Source organism: Notechis scutatus, chromosome 2 (genome assembly GCF_049901735.1).
Source record: "Notechis scutatus isolate UNSWTSFEM ecotype Mainland chromosome 2, rNotScu1.2, whole genome shotgun sequence".
Lineage (NCBI taxonomy): Eukaryota > Metazoa > Chordata > Lepidosauria > Squamata > Elapidae > Notechis > Notechis scutatus.
This window is the reverse complement of record NC_142010.1, coordinates 59,142,057-59,159,966: the sequence shown is the minus strand read 5'-3', so window position 1 is coordinate 59,159,966 and position 17,910 is coordinate 59,142,057. Positions and strand designations below refer to the sequence as shown.

The 17,910-nt window shown below is 39.7% G+C and overlaps 1 protein-coding gene across 2 annotated transcripts in view; it reads left to right on the top strand.

The window, feature by feature from the left end:
- Positions 1-17,910, top strand: part of SYN2 (synapsin II) — a 134,386-nt gene that overhangs the window by 98,154 nt on the left and 18,322 nt on the right. For both annotated transcript variants that reach the window (XR_015747526.1, XM_087954865.1), the window contains exons 6-9: positions 768-830; positions 1,617-1,759; positions 10,500-10,574; positions 12,822-12,924. Coding sequence is in view for 1 of the 2 variants with exons in the window: in XM_087954865.1 (XP_087810991.1) it covers positions 768-830; positions 1,617-1,759; positions 10,500-10,574; positions 12,822-12,924 (384 nt within the window). In the remaining variant the exon portion in view is untranslated. The remainder of the gene's footprint in view (positions 1-767; positions 831-1,616; positions 1,760-10,499; positions 10,575-12,821; positions 12,925-17,910) is intronic.

The following is a 17,910-nucleotide window of genomic DNA, read 5'->3' as shown; positions in this document are numbered from 1 at the left end:
ATCTGATTGGCTGTTAACGGGCGCCGCTGATTGGCCGTTCCCAGCGTGGCAAACTCAAAAGCATTGGCTGTTGCGACAGCAGCCAGCCCTATAAAAGGGCTGCTGCTGCCCAAGTATTTTGCTCTGTTCTGAAGTCACTAATAAAGAGTTGAGTCACTACCCGATGCCTCGTCTCCGTTCCTTGCGCCCACGCTCCAGACATAACAAATGGCAAGATTTCTTTCATATGTATCATAACTGCATAATTGGTAATTACATAAATACAATAAGATCATTCAGCAAGCAGCAGTAATTTAGTTTAAGATTGTGTCTGTGTCTAAAAGAAAGAGAAGAAATCACATTTTCTCTGTACTAAACATAATACACACCTATAAAATTCATATCATATTCTACAAATTATTATCATTTCATTCATTAAATTTAACAATAAATAAAATGGAGTAAATAAGCATATAGATTAGTAGCTCAAATATCCTAAGCCTTCCAAATTGGACTACAGCCAGCAAAATGCTTGTTGAAGTTTAAAAGAAAGATGAATCGTTCAGACACTTCTGGTAAATAAGTATAATTTCTTGAGCTGCCCTCAGGTACTTTGAAGAATATGTGGCATTTCAAAAGGCTTCTAATGTAACTTGTTTATCTATGGAGAAACATGAACTTGATAATGAATTATCCATTGGTTTGTGTAACTTTTAATTCTTCTTTCTTTCTCTCTCTCTCTCTCTCTCTCTCCCTCTATTTTCTTTCTTTCTTTTTCTTTTACCCAGCTGACATTGCCAACATTTCCTGTTGTTGTGAAAATTGGACATGCTCATTCAGGCATGGGAAAGGTGATCATGCTTTATTTATATAGCTTGGAAAAAGATAACATTTTTTAGAAGATGGTTATGCAAATATTGCTTAATTCAAACTCTCTAACAAAATAGATTAAAACTTCAAGCAATTATTATGAATTTTTTGTGATATGGTGTCTGTCACATAGTGTTTGCTTAATTTTAGGTATATGCTGTATGTTAGTCTCTTGAGCGCAAGTTTAAAAACTCATAAAACTCAAATCATAAGCTAAAAGATATTTTAAAGAGTAAAAATTATTTGAAGACAATGCTTTGTTTCAAAAGTAGAAAGATTTCATAAATTGTATATTAGTTCTATAATTTGCCCATTGATTTTACTTTTGGGCTAATTTATCAAAAAAAAAAATCAGGGTAATTTTATTTATGGAATATCGTGAACTCTCCTACATATGACAGGATATACAGGAATGTCTTCATTTTACTCAGAATATTTAATCTGTCTGAAAAATTATATGTAAAAGACTTTTCCAACCTGCTGCTCTCCAGATGGGTTGCATTGTGTTATAGCCTCAAACAATCAATTCCTGTCTATGGATGATTGACAAATGTGGAAGTTGGAGGAAACTGATGCAGACAGATAATTAACTATCCTAACTGTTAAGCATCAACTGTTATTGATAGTTAAGAATGGCTAGTAATGTATTTCTCTTAAAAATCTATTTTGCTTGGAAACACTGTGTCCATTTTTTTGAGAAATTTAATTCTTGCTTATTCTTTTCTTTTTCTTTCTATACGCGAAATACCTCTGAATGTTGAAAACAGGTCAAAGTAGACAACCATTATGATTTTCAGGATATAGCCAGTGTGGTAGCCCTTACCCAGACCTATGCTACCACTGAACCCTACATAGACTCCAAATATGACATCAGGATCCAAAAGATTGGAAACAACTATAAAGCCTACATGTGAGCAAATAGATTCTGGGATTGTATCATATTGTTGTTCTTCCATCTTGAGATTGAATGAACATTATTTACTATGTTTTGGGCAAGGTAGATAATCTGTTTTCTTTAGCAGTACTGACAATCATCAATTCTAATAATAGATCTAAATATGAACTGAATCTTTCCTTTTTCAAACAAATATATTAAAATAGAGTGGAAACAAGAGGCATTCCGGACTAACATGAAAAAATATTTAATATCATTTCCAGTATTTTATTTATGTATTTCATATTTTTCAAATTTATGTTGTAGTTAATTTTTAAAAATCCAAATGAATTTCAGTAGTATTCAGCTACTGGTAATAACATGCCATAAAGCAGTGGTCGCCAACCAGTGGGCTGGGGACCACTGGTGGTTTGCAAGAAAATTTTGGTGGTCCGCAGAGAAATGTCACCCCCAAAGTACCCCCCAATGCAATTAATCCAAGCTGCATGGGAACACAAGGCTGCGCCACCCACATGGCCTGTGGGAACACAAGGCTTGCATCACTTGCATTGTGAACAACACAAGGTAGTGAGGGGAGGGGGAAAGGGCGGAGGGGGGGAACTTGCCCCACACACCCCACGCACCTGGCCTAGCCACCGGGCTGCTTCTTTCCGCTTCTTTCTTCTTCTGCTTTTGGCTGCACGCAAGGAAAACAGCAAAAGTCTTTCTTTCTCTCCCCCAAACTCCACCAGAAATGAGTCTTTGGGACCCTGCAAGGTATCCTGCTCCAAGAGGCTGCACCAGCAAAGGCTAATTTCTGGCAGAGTTTAGGGGAGAGAAAGAAAGATTTCTGCTGTTTCTTTTGCTTTCCTTGTATGAACTCAAAAGTCTCAGTCTCTCTCTCTCTCTATCTATCTATCTATCTCTATCTCTCTATCTCTATCTCTATCTCTCCCTGAGAACAGAGCTGGAGACAGTATCCTGTGATCCCAAATAAAGAATGATTGATTGGTAGGAAAATGGGATGGGGAATTTTCCTGCAGACTTTTTGGGGGATTTTTCCAGGGTCTCTGGTCCACAGGATTTAAAATTATGAGCTTAGTGGTCTCTGAGATCCAAAAGGTTGGCAACCCCTGCCATAAAGCAATTGCAAAATAACAATTTATTTATTTGATTTCTATAGCTGCCCATCTTAACTCCGAGTGACATACATCATAAAATCAATCAACATCAAACATAAATAGTCTATAGACATAATATAAATCCAAAGGTGTCATTATATTCTCCAGTGCACTAGACTGTGGGCATGATAGTTCTCTTCTACTATCTAAAAAGTTTCCATGTAGTGAATGGAATAGAATTGTTCGGTGTTGCTTCAGAAGGCAAGATTAGAAACAGTAAGTATACATTCAAAGAAAATAGATTTCTGTTGGCTATTAGGGGAAAAAAATCCCTGTGTAAACTGCAACTGCAACAGTAGTACAGACTACCATGAGAGATGGCAGACTTAACAGATAATAACAGATAACAGATAATCAGAGTTGGAAGGGACCTTGTAAGTTATCTAGTCCAACCCCACACCCAAGCAGGAAACCCTACTATTTCTGACAGATGTCAGTCCAATCTCTTCTTGAAAGTCTCAAGTGATGATGCTCCCACAACTTCCAAGAGCAAGCTGTTCCATCAGTTGATTGTTCTCACTGTCAGAAAGTTTCTTCTTATTTCCAGGTTAAATCTCTCCTTGTTCAGTTTCCATCCATTGTTCCTTGCCTGGCCTATGGGTGCTTTAGAAAATAGCTTGACCCCTTCCTCCCTGTGGCAGCCCCTCAAATATTGGAAGACTGCTATCAAGACTTCCCAGTGGAGATGTTTAAGCAAAGGCTAAATGGCCATCTGTGAGGGATGCTATAGTAAAGTGGTTTTATAAGACAGTACTGTGTCTATTTTTCTAGGGGTTTTGTTTGTTTGTTTGTTTCATATTTATACATAGAATGAATCTTGGCACTGTTATTTAATAATTGGTACGTCTTCTCAAAGGATGGGACATTAGAACCTTTGATGCAAATTCTTTTAGCTTTTACAGTTAAATCATATTAAATATGAAAATACTTGAGTCATAGCTATACCCCAAATCAACATTATTTTGATATGTTTAGTCAGGAGCTTGATGTTCCACAGTAGTTTTTAACCTGTTTTTGTATACTTGTGATTTTAGCACAAACACAGACCGATTAATTTAAGAGGTGGCAGAGAAATATAAGCTGCCTTGATAGCTTCCATGCTGTTTTCAAAATCTCTAGTACTGCAATCTTCTGTTGTTTATGGGATAATTAATTAATGTGTCCAGTTAACTAAATTACAAGTAGTTGGGAATTCCCAATTTCAAAGCTCTTGTAATATTTAAAGATTTATACATGTGGGCATTGCATTATTAGTATATTTCAAGGAAGTGACACAGTGTAAAAAGTTAACACCACAAAAGCACATATATAGAATAGAATAGAATAGAATAGAATAGAATAGAATAGAATAGAATAGAATAGAATAGAATAGAATAGAATAGAATAGAATAGAATAGAATAGAATAGAATTCTTTATTGGCCAAGTGTGATTGGACACACAAGCAATTTGTCTTTAGTACATATGTGTACATAAAGAAAAAATAAAATAAACATATAGGAAACTATCTACTTGTTTGAAATATAATTTTTCCATAAAAATACAGTACAGAAGCACAAAGGTTTTACTTATAATACTGGTTGAAGTATAATACTGGTTAAATCATGGCCTATTGATTAATCATATATTTTATGAAATTATATAATTATTGACACAGTGACAATTAAGAAAATTGTAAAGAGAATATTTAAGAGAAAATATGCCATCTGTCATATTCAGATATCTATTTAAGTTGAGCAGGAATGCTATCTCTTTTAACATGGCTTCCCTGAACATAAATTCTTAAGCTGATCCTCTGTGTTGTTGAAACAACTGCAAGTTTATTCAATGCAGAAAGCTATTTTCTCAGTTGTACGGGTCGGAGAATCCAAAGCGTGGGCTGTCTCCTGCTTCCTTGCTTAAAGACAGAGTCAGTCAAAGTTTAGTCCAGCCCCCTTTCCACTGCGCATGCCCAGTTTCTGACTCTGTCTTCATGCAAAGAGGTCACGAGGAGAGAGTGCTCAGAAAGAAAGATAGAAAATATAGGATCAACGCTTTGGATTCTTTGAGAAAAAAAGAGAGACAAGAGAAAGAGTGAAAGTCAGCAAACCGTGAGTAAGTGAAAGCAGGGACTTCATCCCAAGACGGGAAAGCCCACATAGCTGTTTGGTGTTAAGAGAATAAGCGGCAGCAGCCTCAGTAAGAGCGGGCGGACTCTTGATCGGCTAGGAAATAAGGAGGGCAAATTAACTCAGCTTTCCCAGAGCCTTCGTTAAACAAACCAGAAGCCGCAGAAGCCTCCAGCGCTCTCTTTAATTGGGGGCAAACTCAGTCTTAGGCTGAGCAAGCTTCCATCACAGCCACACAAGCCTACCTGGGAGAAAGGGAGGCTAGAGTCCATGCTCAGGCTGGTCTGAGTATACTCTATCGGCAAAAGCCAAAGGGAAAGACTATGGCTGAATTTTCTGAAACAGAGGCAAGCCTAGAGGAACAGGAATCCCCTGCCCCCAGTTTGAGTAGAGAGCAAAGCAGAAAGGAACCCCAAGAGGCTGGGAGAGCTTCAGAAAGGCCTCTCAGTAGAGTGTCCAAGGCAGATGAGAGGGAGGCATTAAGGAGACAAAGGGCCATTGAGAAATGCTTCCCAAGGGTGGAAAAGAAGGCGGAGAAGAATGGAAATTCCCATGCTCCAACAGGCAAACCAATGAAAACGAAGTATCAGGAAAGGAGCACAACACTAGAGGGTGCTGAAGATCAGCCTTTTCAGCCTGTTCTTTGTGTGAACGAAGGATTGAGTGAATCGAAAAGACAATGCTCTCAGGCATGCAATGAAGAGCCCTCCCCCCAAGAGAAAGAGATTTTCAACAGAGTCTAGCTCTTCCTCCACAGCATCAGAAGTCAGGGAACAGTCCTTTAAAGAGGAAATGAGGGCTATGATGAAAGAAATGATGGCAGAATTCAGGGACAGTCAGGGTAACAGAACTAGCCTGATACATAATGAAAGGAGACAGGATGCTCATCATCATTCTACTTGAGCAGGAGGAGTAAGGGAGGAACTGGGCTTCCAGGGAGACAGTTCCAGTAGATCAGACACTCACAGTGAGGCCTCTGTTTCAAGAGAGGAAGAATATAGGGAGTCAGCTTTCTCAGATGAGGAAATTAATGAACCAGAAACTCCAATGTTCACAGGTCTATTTCGTCACCAGCTGTTTAAGATGCTGCTGGGGAAGGCGAAGATAGCAACAGGCCTGGGGAGAATCACAGGGACAGAAGGGTCTGAGTTAGAACCATCTGATCCCAAAGATAGATTTTTTGCTAGAACCAAGGTTGAAAGTGAATCCATACCTTCACCTGAATTGTTCAGAGAAGTGGTGGAAGGTCAGTTGGACAGAGCAGTTATTTTCCCAACGCCAGGGGGGAATGAGAGGAAATTTTATAATGCGGAACTAGCAGACCTATTCCCAGTTCCCACGATAGACAGCCCTGTGGTAGCCTCCACTTCTGCTACAGTGTTGGCTAACGAAGCTGAGGATGGTCTAAAAGGGGAGGATAAGAAAACAGAACAGCTCTACAAAAAGTTCACCAGGCCGCAGCATGGGCAGTAAAGGCAACATCCACAGTATCATTTTTTAGCAGAGCAGTCCTAATATAGATTGAACAGATGCAGGAAAGGATGCCACCTGGCGATCTTCGATTGCAACAGGATTTGAACAAAATAACTGCTACAACAGAGTTCATAGCAGACACCACACTTAATGGGGTCAAATATGCAACTAAGGCCATCACAGCTTCAGTGGTTGCAAGGTGACTTGTTTGGCTCTGCCACTGGCAGGCAGATCTGAAACATAAATGGAAACTGGCATCAGCTCCAGTTAAAGGGGACAAACTTTTCGGCGAGGCCATTGAGCCATTACTGATTGAAACCAATGACAAGAGGAAGGTCTTACCCAGGAAACTTGGTCAGGCAGATAGGTGACCTTCTCCATATACACGGCAACAGCCCTTTCCTATCTCGGGGGGTGGCTTCAGCCACTCCCCATACATACAGAGACAGTACACACAGACCCCTACTAGACATCCAGATAGGTCAGGATTTAGAGATAGGAGTGGACAACGGTCCCAGGGAAGGCGCCCCTTCCAGAGTTCAACTGGCAGGGCCTTCCAGCATACAAAGTGACGGCCGGAACAAGGCACCCATTGGCAGGAGGCTGGGCCTATTCACCAACCGATGGGCATTGACTACAACAGACAAGTGGGTCCTAGACACATTTTAAAAAGGCCTAGTTCTGGAATTCATCTCCATACACATGAGCTCATTCAGAAGATGCCCGACGCCAAGGGACAGAACCAAAAGGGTAATTATGGAAACAGCAGTTCAACATCTGCTGGACATTCGGGCTGTACAACTGGTATCAGAGAACGAACAGGGACAAGGGTTCTATTCAAACCTGTTTGTTGTGCAGAAGGCATTGGGAAAGTGGAGACCAATTTTGGATCTCAAATTACTAAACAGGCACATAGTATACAGGAGATTCAAGATGCAGTCCCTGCAAGCTATACTAGGGAGCATACGGGAGGGGGGTGTCCTGATATCAATAGACCTCACAGATGCTTACCTATACATACCTATTACCAGGAGGCATTGGAAGTTCCTGCGGTTTTGTTACACAAGGAGACACTACCAGTACAGGGCTCTACCATTCGGCCTGTCCTCAGCACTGAGGACTTTCACCAAGGTCCTGGCAGCACTAGCAGCCTTCCTCAGGACAAAGCCCATATGAGTCCAATGCTACTTAGACGATATTAACACAGTCAACGTCGACTCTAAGAGCACAGAGCGATCTAGAAACCACGATACCGACATTACAAAGAGCATGGCTTTTCAGTGAATTTTGAAAAGAGCCATTTAGAACTGACCAGGCAATTACAACACTTAGGAGCTGTAATAGATACCAAGTCCTGCAAGGTTTACCTGTCACAGGAAAGGCAGGACCACATAAGGTCATCAATAAATCAAGTGAGCACAGCTTGCTCACAGCTTGCTCACCAACTTCCACATTTGTGACTTGCTGTCACAAATACTAGGGAAGAGTACCTTGGGCCAGGCTGCACACAAGGACATTGCAGTGCTTCCTATTACCTTATCAGAGAACAGGCAAGGGCAATACAGGAACCAAGGTACGAGCACCCCCCCGCCCAAGTGAAGCAGTCACTCCAGTGGTGGAGATCACCCGCAGTGACAAAGGGATGTGGGTTCAAGGAACCCACCCGACTGACTATCACAACAGATGCAAGTTTAGTAGGCTGGGGAGCCCACTGTTAGAGCCAGATTACACAAGGTCAGTGGTCTCAGTCAGACCTCAAGAACAACATCAACTGGTTGGAGTTCAGGGCATCTCACCTGGCTCTAAGGGCCTTCAGGCCAGTGATAGTGGGACAGACAACATGACCACCAAGGCTCATATCAACAGGCAGGGGGGTACTCACTCCCTAGTGCTCATGCAAGAAGCAGAGCGATTGGGCCACTGGGTGGAGACACACCTTCTATCAATCAGGGCGGAATACATATTGGGAGTGGAAAACACTCAGGCAGATTGGCTCAGCAGAACAATGGTCAACCACTCAGAGTGGCACCTACACACGGACCTGTTCAGGGAACTGTCGCACAGATTCGGGAGAGCAGTCCTGGACCTGTTTGTGATGCCAGCAAATGCACAACTCCCAAGGTTCTACTCGAGATTCCCAACACAGGGAGTGGAAGGAACCAATGCGCTCCGAGAAGCATGGCCAAGGGCTTTGCTCTATGCATTTCCCCCACTCCCCTTGATACCAAGGGTAATCAAGAAAGTGATAGAAGAGGGGGCGTAGGTCTTAATGGTAGCACCTCACTGGCCCAGGAGGTCTTGGTTTGCAGATCTGGTAGATCTGTCGGTATCCAGACCATGGAGAATTCCCCCAGACAAGGTAGAACTGAGTCAGGGAGCCATACAACACCCAGAGCCACAATGGCTGCAACTAACCGTATGGCACTTGAGAGGACCACACTAAAGCATTTAGAGTGCTCAGACAAGGTAATACAGACACTCCAGGCATCCAGGAAACCATCAACGAACAGAATTTATGATGCTACTTGGAGAACATTTGGAACCTGGTGTTCCAAGAAACAAATAGATCCAACCACAGTGTTAGTTACGCAAGTGCTGGATTTTCTCCAGGAAGGGCTAGAGAAGGGTTTAACCCCTAACACCTTAAGGAGACAGATAGCAGCGATAGCTTCAGTTTTGGGTTGCGGGACCTCGGAGTCCCTCTCACGACACCCCCTAATCCGCACATTTATCAGGGGAGCAACCAATCTAAAGCCACCAGTGATACACAGGTACCCTACTTGGGACTTGACAAGGGTGCTAAGGGCACTCATGACTGAGCCCTTTGAACCACTGAGGTCAGTAGGACTACCTTCACTCACCCTTAAGGTGGCCTTCCTAATAGCCATTACATCAGCCAGAAGAATTTCAGGGGTGGCAGCATTATCCGTGAGGGAGGACCTCTGTATAGTTCACCTGAATAGGGAGTATTAAGATTAGACCTGATCTTTATCCCAAAGATCAATTCTATGTTCCATAGAGCACAAGAGTTAGTACTACCAGACTTCTGCCCAGAACCAGTCCATAGCCGAGAAAGGAAGTGGCACTCCTTGGATGTTAGGAGAGCTATACGCATTTATATTAAGAGAACAAGGCCCATTTAAAAAATGGAAGAGACTGAATTCTGAATTTAGACTGAATTCGTTGGGACAAAGGGTTTCACCATCTACCATAGGCAGATGGATCAAGACATGTATCACAAAAGCTTATGAAAGCCAATCATTGCAATTGCCGTGTAACATAACGGCACATTCAACCAGGAGTGCAGCCACATCAGCGGCATGGAACACACAGGCCTCGATTGAAGAGATCTGTAGGGCAGCAACGTGGTCATCGCCATCTCCATTCATCAGAAATTATAAACTGGATACATTTGCATCAGCGGAAGCATCCTTTGGAAGAAGAGTGCTACAAAGAGTTCACATGGAGATGGGGGCTCGGGACAAGGAGTTGTCCCACTCTCAGGACAATTAGCTTGGGTACATCCCACGCTTTGGATTCTCCAACCCATACAATTGAGAAAGAGCGTTGGGCTTACCTGAAATGCATCTTCTCGTTGTACGGGAGGAGAATCCAAATCCCACCCTTAGATAGTTAGTCCCAAGCCCAGAATGGTCAAGAACAAGCACCAAAGAACTCTCCAAGTCAATCATCAGCCTTCATCAAAAACTGGGCATGCGCAGTGGAAAGGAGGCTGGACTAAACTTTGACTGACTCCATCTTTAAGCAAGGAAGCTCACGCTTTGGATTCTCCTCCCGTACAACGAGAAGATGCGTTTCAGGCAAGCCCAATGCTCTTTTTCAGTATCTTCTTTCTTGATCAAATCAAATTCCATATTTTTGTTTATTCAGGATTTTTTTTATTTTATATTTCACACTTGTATTGGGAAGCATTTTTTCCTAATAAATGAACAGTTAATAACAAAATTAAATTGAAAAGACATGTGTGCTTTTTGAACTTTTCTATTTCTCCACAGGAGAACTTCTATATCTGGAAATTGGAAGACAAACACTGGATCTGCAATGTTAGAACAAATTGCTATGACAGACAGGTAAATAAGTCTTCCTGTAAATTGTTTACTCGAGAGTTTTTCTTTTTATTTTCTCCATTTTTAGCTTTTTCTTTTTGTAATTTTTAGTTTCTACTGAAATCAGAACCCATGGAAACTGTAGAAATGGTAGGACCACTTCAGAAACATGTACATGCAGAGATTTTCAGGAGCATCTTCAGAACTAACAACTTAAATATGAAGTAGTTGTGGTAGCTTTAGCAATTCAAAAAGCTGTTTTGGGCCACGTGTTCCAAAGCACCTCTTCTGGAGAAGAGAAGTTTCATGGCATTAGAATAGATGCTATTCATTTTTTAACGTTTTTATTTTAAAAAAAATTCTCAGCATGCATGCTACAAAATCACTTGGGTTTTTTTTTCCACTGAAGCATAAAATTATGCCTAGATTTGCATGACACTGTTATCCTAATGGGGCCAGAGTATCATGTGAACATAAAAACTCAATTAATTCTGTGAAGGAAGAGTAACAGTTCTAACCCAAAATAGCATTCGGGCATTTATGAGCCCAAAAATTCTCCCCCAGTTAGCCTTTCAGGCAGATGTCTAGTCCAGGTTAAAGAAATCTCACCTAATAAATTCTCCAAAAAGAAGAGAATGAAAAAAACAGCAGCTCATTACATGCCTAGTTATCTCAGAACATATTTCCCAAATATTTGATTGTGTTTATTTGCCAAACAATAACTCTATGACCAGAAGAGTCAAGCTGTTTGAAGATAGTCCTCTAACAAGCTCTTATGTACAGGCATAAATCCAAAAGGAAAACAACTCTCAGGATAGTGTCACTTTCCCTGATTCATAAATTCTACTCTGGAGACAGATTCAGATGAATTGAGAACCATAAAGCTGTACCAGGTGGGATCAGCAGCCACAAACGTCAGGCTCATATGGGTGGAAATGTAATTTTCTAATTTGTGCTGGAAGTTTCCATTAAACTTCAGCAAACTGATGGTTGGGAACACAGATCTGCACAGATGAGATACATGGGGAGCTCAGTTACTGGTTCCATTCCTACAGGTTCTGTCCCAAACATCTCTTTATCTCCAAACATCTTGTGATTATTCACCCCACCGCCCTGTTCTTTCAATTCCAAGTCTTAACAGGACATCTTGTCTAATTTGGGGTACACTCCATCTAGTCCTCATCCAGTGCAAACTTTCCATATCATAGAAAAATGTAACAAAACCTGGAGCCATGATATTCTGCCTACCTCATCAAACTTCTCAACCTAGGCTTATATGAAAAACTATCTTAAAAAATCTGAAATATCATGTCCAGCCCATTCACACTTTTATCAAGAATCCAGCTGATTGGGAGCTGATTGGGAGGTATATGCAAGACCATATGGAAAACTGATTTCTACTGCTGACAAAAGGAATCTTTGATAAAATTCTTTCACTAGCTGAAGTTAATCCATTTGATTATCTCCTCACTTGGATTGTTGTTTTTTAGACTACAGTGTAAAATATTAAGTTCCTCCATGAGTCTAGTTTTTCATTTGAGTAACTACTGAAGATATGAGATTGGTTCACACATCTAATTGTGCTTTAGAACAGTGGTCGCCAACCAGTGGGCCGGGCACCACTAGTGGTCCACGAGAAAATTTTGGTGGTCCGCAGAGAAATCTCATCCCCAAAGCACCTCCCAAAGCAATTAATTCAGACTGCGTGGGAACACAAGGCTGCGCCACCCACGTGGCCTGTGGAACACAAGGCTTGCATTACTTGCACTGCGAACAACACAAGGTAGCAGATGTCTCTTTGACTACATAAGCATACATGAAGATTGTTCCTGATACATGGGCTTCTATAAATTACTTTTGTAGAGACATTTTTTATACGCAAAGCTAAGAAAACACTCGTGTATTGATGATATTAAAAGAAATGTAGTTTAAAAATGAAAAATGTATAATAATAAGAAACATAGCATGATATACATATTCCCCAGATCTAATTCACTCATATTAAGCTCTCTTGAATATTCTAATGGGAAATCTCAGAACTTTATGATAATGCATTTTGATGCCTAAAATAGATATGTTGTAGCTGCTTCACTGGATCATTTGTATATTATAAATATATGACAACTTAAATATACCATATTCCAAATACTGCTCTATGTTGAACTTTTAAGAATGGGATACAAAGAAAATATTCTGAATGCAATTTAGCTGAATTGCTGTTAAGACAAAATTGCATTTTTAAGCTAATGGGAACCTGTCTTCAAATTTTAGATACAAGCTCTGGATTGATAGCTGTTCTGAGATGTTTGGTGGCTTGGATATATGTGCTGTCAAAGCAGTCCATGGGAAGGATGGAAAGGATTATATTTTTGAGGTACAATAAGTCTGTTTTTCTCTGTCATTGCTGTTATTTTTTAATTAAGTATTTATATCTTGGATTTTGAGGTCTCCTGATTCCAAAAAGGCGCTGGGCAGCTTGCAATTTTTTAAAAATAATGTAACATTTTAAAAAAGAAAGAATAATGATAATTGGGAGAAAATCACATAAATAACATCCAGGAAATAGTTCACCCTAAACCCAGAGTTGGAAAAAAGCCTGATCTTAAAATATTTCTAAAACATTGAAATGGTAGAAGTCACATCTCCCTCTCTCTCCCCCACCTCGTTTTCTCTCTCTAGATACATGCATACATACATACATACATACATACATACATACAAACATACATACATATACATACATACACACAAACACACACACACACACACACACACACACACACACACACACATATACACCTCTTTCTTTGGGAAAATAGGTAGTTTAGAATGCTAAAATTCAGATAGTTCAAGAAAGCTACATATATTCAATAAAGCTACATATCATGGGAAAGCACAATCATACCGTGAGTTGGTTCTGAACATACACTCTTAGGCCAAATATCAAAATATTTCCATATTTTTAAGCAAACTGTCCCTGAGTCCTTTGGGTACAAGATTTATGGGTTATCTTTCCAAACAAACAAACAAAATATACATTACATGAAATGGGAAATTGCAAATATAGTTATATATCCTTTAAAGATACAAAATATACTTTCCTGTGCTAAATATTGATATATGCTACTCAGGTCAGTTAAATGTCTGCCTCTAGTGGTTTATAGATTAAATATTGTTTCATTCATAGAAAATACTAATTGTTGAGGATTGTTTAACCAATAAACTAGGATAATGTAACCTTGATAAATCTATCTACTGAGGAAAATAGAGATAAAGTTGATAAAGGTATTCAAAAGCTGTTAGCAGATAAAAGAGATAAATAATATTTTAATCTTTTGGGAAAACAAGGAGCATGGAAAAGAGACCCAAAATTCTAAATTCTGCATGACATAAAAGTCAGATCAAAAGGACAGCATAGAAATGTGATGAATGAATGGATAGATGAATGGATGGATGGATGGATGGATGGATGGATGGATGAATGTAGAAGGAAATTCTTGCAGACTGTCAAATACGTATTATTATATCCCGCAACAATAAAACTAAATCCTAATAGTTCTTTCCTAAAATGCTGACACCTGTTTAGCAAAGGCAAAATCCGACTTAATTTGACCAGACTTTTGACTTTGAGCAAATGAAAATATACACTGCTCAAAAAAATAAAGGGAACACTTAAACAACACAATGTAACTCCAAGTCAATCACACTTCTGTGAAATCAAACTGTCCACTTAGGTAGCAACATTGATTGACAATCAATTTCACATGCTGTTGTGCAAATGAAATAGACAACAGGTGGAAAGCATAGGCAGTTAGCAAGACATCCCCAATAAAGGAGTGGTTCTGCAGGTGGTGACCACAGACCACTTCTCAGTTCCTATGCTTTCTGGCTGATGGTTTGGTCACTTTTGAATGCTGGCGGTGCTTTCACTCTAGTGGTAGCATGAGACGGAGTCTACAACCCACACAAGTGGCTCAGGTAGTTCAGCTCATCCAGGATGGCACATCAATGCGAGCTGTGGCAAGAAGGTTTGCTGTGTCTGTCAGCGTAGTGTCCAGAGCATGGAGGCACTACCAGGAGACAGGCTAGTACATCAGGAGACATGGAGGAGGCCATAGGAGGGCAACAACCTAGCATCAGGACTGCTACCTCTGCCTTTGTGCAAGGAGGGACAGGAGGGGCACTGCCAGAGCCCTGCAAAATGACCTCCAGCAGGCCACAAATGTGCATGTGGCTGCTCAAACGGCCAGAAACAGACTCCATGAGGGTGGTATGAGGGCCCGATGTCCACAGGTGAGGGTTGGGCTTACAGCCCAACACCATGCAGGACATTTGGCATTTGCCAGAGAACACGAAGATTGGCAAATTCGCCACTGGCATTGTGCTCTTCAGAGATGAAAGCAGGTTCATACTGAGCATGTGACAGACGTGACAGGGTCTGGAGATGCTGTGGAGAACATTCTGCTGCCTGCAACATCCTCCAGCATGACCGGTTTGGCAGTGGGTCAGTAATGGTGTGGGGTGGCATTTCTTTAGGGGGCCGCACAGCCCTCCATGTGCTCACCAGAGGTAGCCTGACTGCCATGAGGTACCGAGATGAGATCCTCAGACCCCTTGTGAGACCATATGCTGGTGCGGTTGGCCCTGGGTTCCTCCTAATGCAAGACAATGCTAGACCTCATGTGGCTGGAGTGTGTCAGCAGTTCCTGCAAGATGAAGGCATTGATGCTATGGACTGGCCCACCCGTTCCCCAGACCTGAATCCAATTGAGCACATCTGGGACATCATGTCTCGCTCCATCCACCAATGCCACGTTGCACCACAGACTGTCCAGGAGTTGGGGGATGCTTTAGTCCAGGTGTGGGAGGAGATCCTTCAGGAGGCCATCTGCCAGCTCATCAGGAGCATGCCCAGGGAGGTCATACAGGCACGTGGAGGCCACACACACTACTGAGCCTCATTTTCACTTGTTTGAAGGACATTACATCAAAGTTGGATCAGCCTGTTGTGTTTTTTTCCACTTTAATTTTGAGTGTAACTCCAAATCCAGACCTCCATGGGTTGCTAAATTTGATTTCCATTGATATTTTTTGTGTGATTTTGTTGTCAGCACATTCAACTATGTAATGAACAAAGTATTTAATAAGAATATTTCATTCATTCAGATCTAGGATGTCTTATTTTTGTGTTCCCTTTATTTTTTTGAGCAGTGTACTTTTTCTAACTGTAAACTTTGTCCTTTCTAGGCGGAGATCACTACCCAAGCCACAGATCTGGGTTTCCTGACAAAATGCATAGAAATTACAAAAAAAAAAATATTATCTTTTTTTCTCTTTTAAGGGGTCTAAAAGGAAAAGCCCTTTCGAAAAAAGATTGTAAAAGTATGCATATGAAATAATATCCTCAGTGCGTAAAATATAAATTGCAAACCTGAAAACATTGTTATCCAATAAATTTTATAACAATTTATTTTATAATGTATAATTTTCTGAAAAGGCAATATTGAATGCTTTCTTAATGGTAATGGTAAACACTCATCATATGTAATATTGTGAAATTGGCTTTTAAAATAAAAGCTTCTTAGTAAAACTTGGAAAGTACCCATTTATTACTACTTGTTAAAAAAGATTTTAGATGAGAGTAACAGACAAATCTGTTGGCCTAAATTTATCCCAAGTAAATTGATAGTATCAGAATTATGATTTTACCACAAAGTTCAATCCTGCTTCTCTAGATTTGAAAAATTCTTTCACAGTTATCAAGCATATGGTTAGGAATTATAATTGTTATTATTTATTTAGGTTTCTAAACTTAAAAAATATTGTTCAAGAGCTTTGTTGGCTTTTGTCAGTTCTGATTAGGAGGAAAAAAAGTAAAAATAAATAAATAAATAAACTGCTTTTTTGTTTAAAACAATGTAGTATATGTATAGTTTACTACACTAATACAGTTACATTACAATATTACATAATACGGTTTTTATCAACCAATGTAGCCCATTAACAAAACATGTGGCTTTTTTCTTTGTTAATGTGTTTTGGTGTGTGTGTGTGTGTGTGTGTGTGTGTGTTTAAAAAATGAAATGTGGTTCATGTCATTCAGCTTTGTGGGAACGCAACTGTTTTATCTTCAATCTGTTTTTCATTTGTGGTAGAGGCAACAAAGTAAATAGTAGATTTCTGATCTGCTGGTTAGCCTGATAGTTCACTACTTTCTAGTTCTATCATTCAAGTATGATTAATCACTCAATTGATGACTATTGTATATGTCTTTCACAAGCATTTGTTTATTAAATAAAAAAAATGTTTGTAAGGTATTATTCATCCTGGAAATACTAGAGTCATTTCAGAGGGCAATTAAATATAATAAAACAGATCATTGTCAAATATCTTTGAGCAAATAAAGCCATTTCATACTTGATTAGTGGAAAAAAGACACCTTTTCTATATATCCAGCATGAAACTGGTTCTACAGTAAGTAGAAATAATGTTGCAAGAAAATATCTTACATTATTAAAAATACAAACTTGATATTGACAAATAATAATTTTATGGAATGAATGAATAAGGAGTCTGCATGAATAATTGATGCTTTTTAATACAGTTCACTGTGCAGGTAAAGCTACTGTGCCAATATAGTTCAGGCACACCCCTAGAATTAAACCATGGTATGTTTAGCAAATGTTTTCTAAAAACTGTATTTAAAGTTTTAGATATCTATTTTCTAGGCTGGTTTTTACTAAGTGTTTTGCAGGAATGTAAAACTTTGATTTGACCATGTCTGGCATTATGGGCTTTCTTTCTCCAGATTTCCTCAAGCACATAATGGTAACCATTGGTCAATGTATAGAGCTATATTAGTGCATAGCCATTGGTTATATATGTTGGATGCACAGCTAATGCATATTATTTGCATTTAAAAAATGATCTGTTGTTGGAACATTGAGAGAGACATAAGAGACATAAGAATTTATTTGTCATTACACTCGCAAGCGGGTGCAACGAAATTGTAGTATTGGGTCTGCAAACTTTCTGCACATCTTCATGCAGCAATCAAGCCATTGCAATATCTGTACTCCAGTCTAACAAATATATTTTCCAAACTAGAATTGTCCACTTTTAATAAATTCCAGTTCAGGTTTCTTCTCATAAAAAAATAAAACAAAGCATTCCTTTTCAACCTTTCTAATAAGCCTAGTTGCCTAAGACTTGTTAAGGAGAATTTTTTAAAATCTAAAATGTTTTGCAATCCTTTATTTTTAACTATTTTTTCCATGCAGTTCAAAATAAATGATAATCATAGTGGAGTGGAACACAGCATTAAAAGTTACTACCTTTCTTTAGCTAACTAGTTTTTATC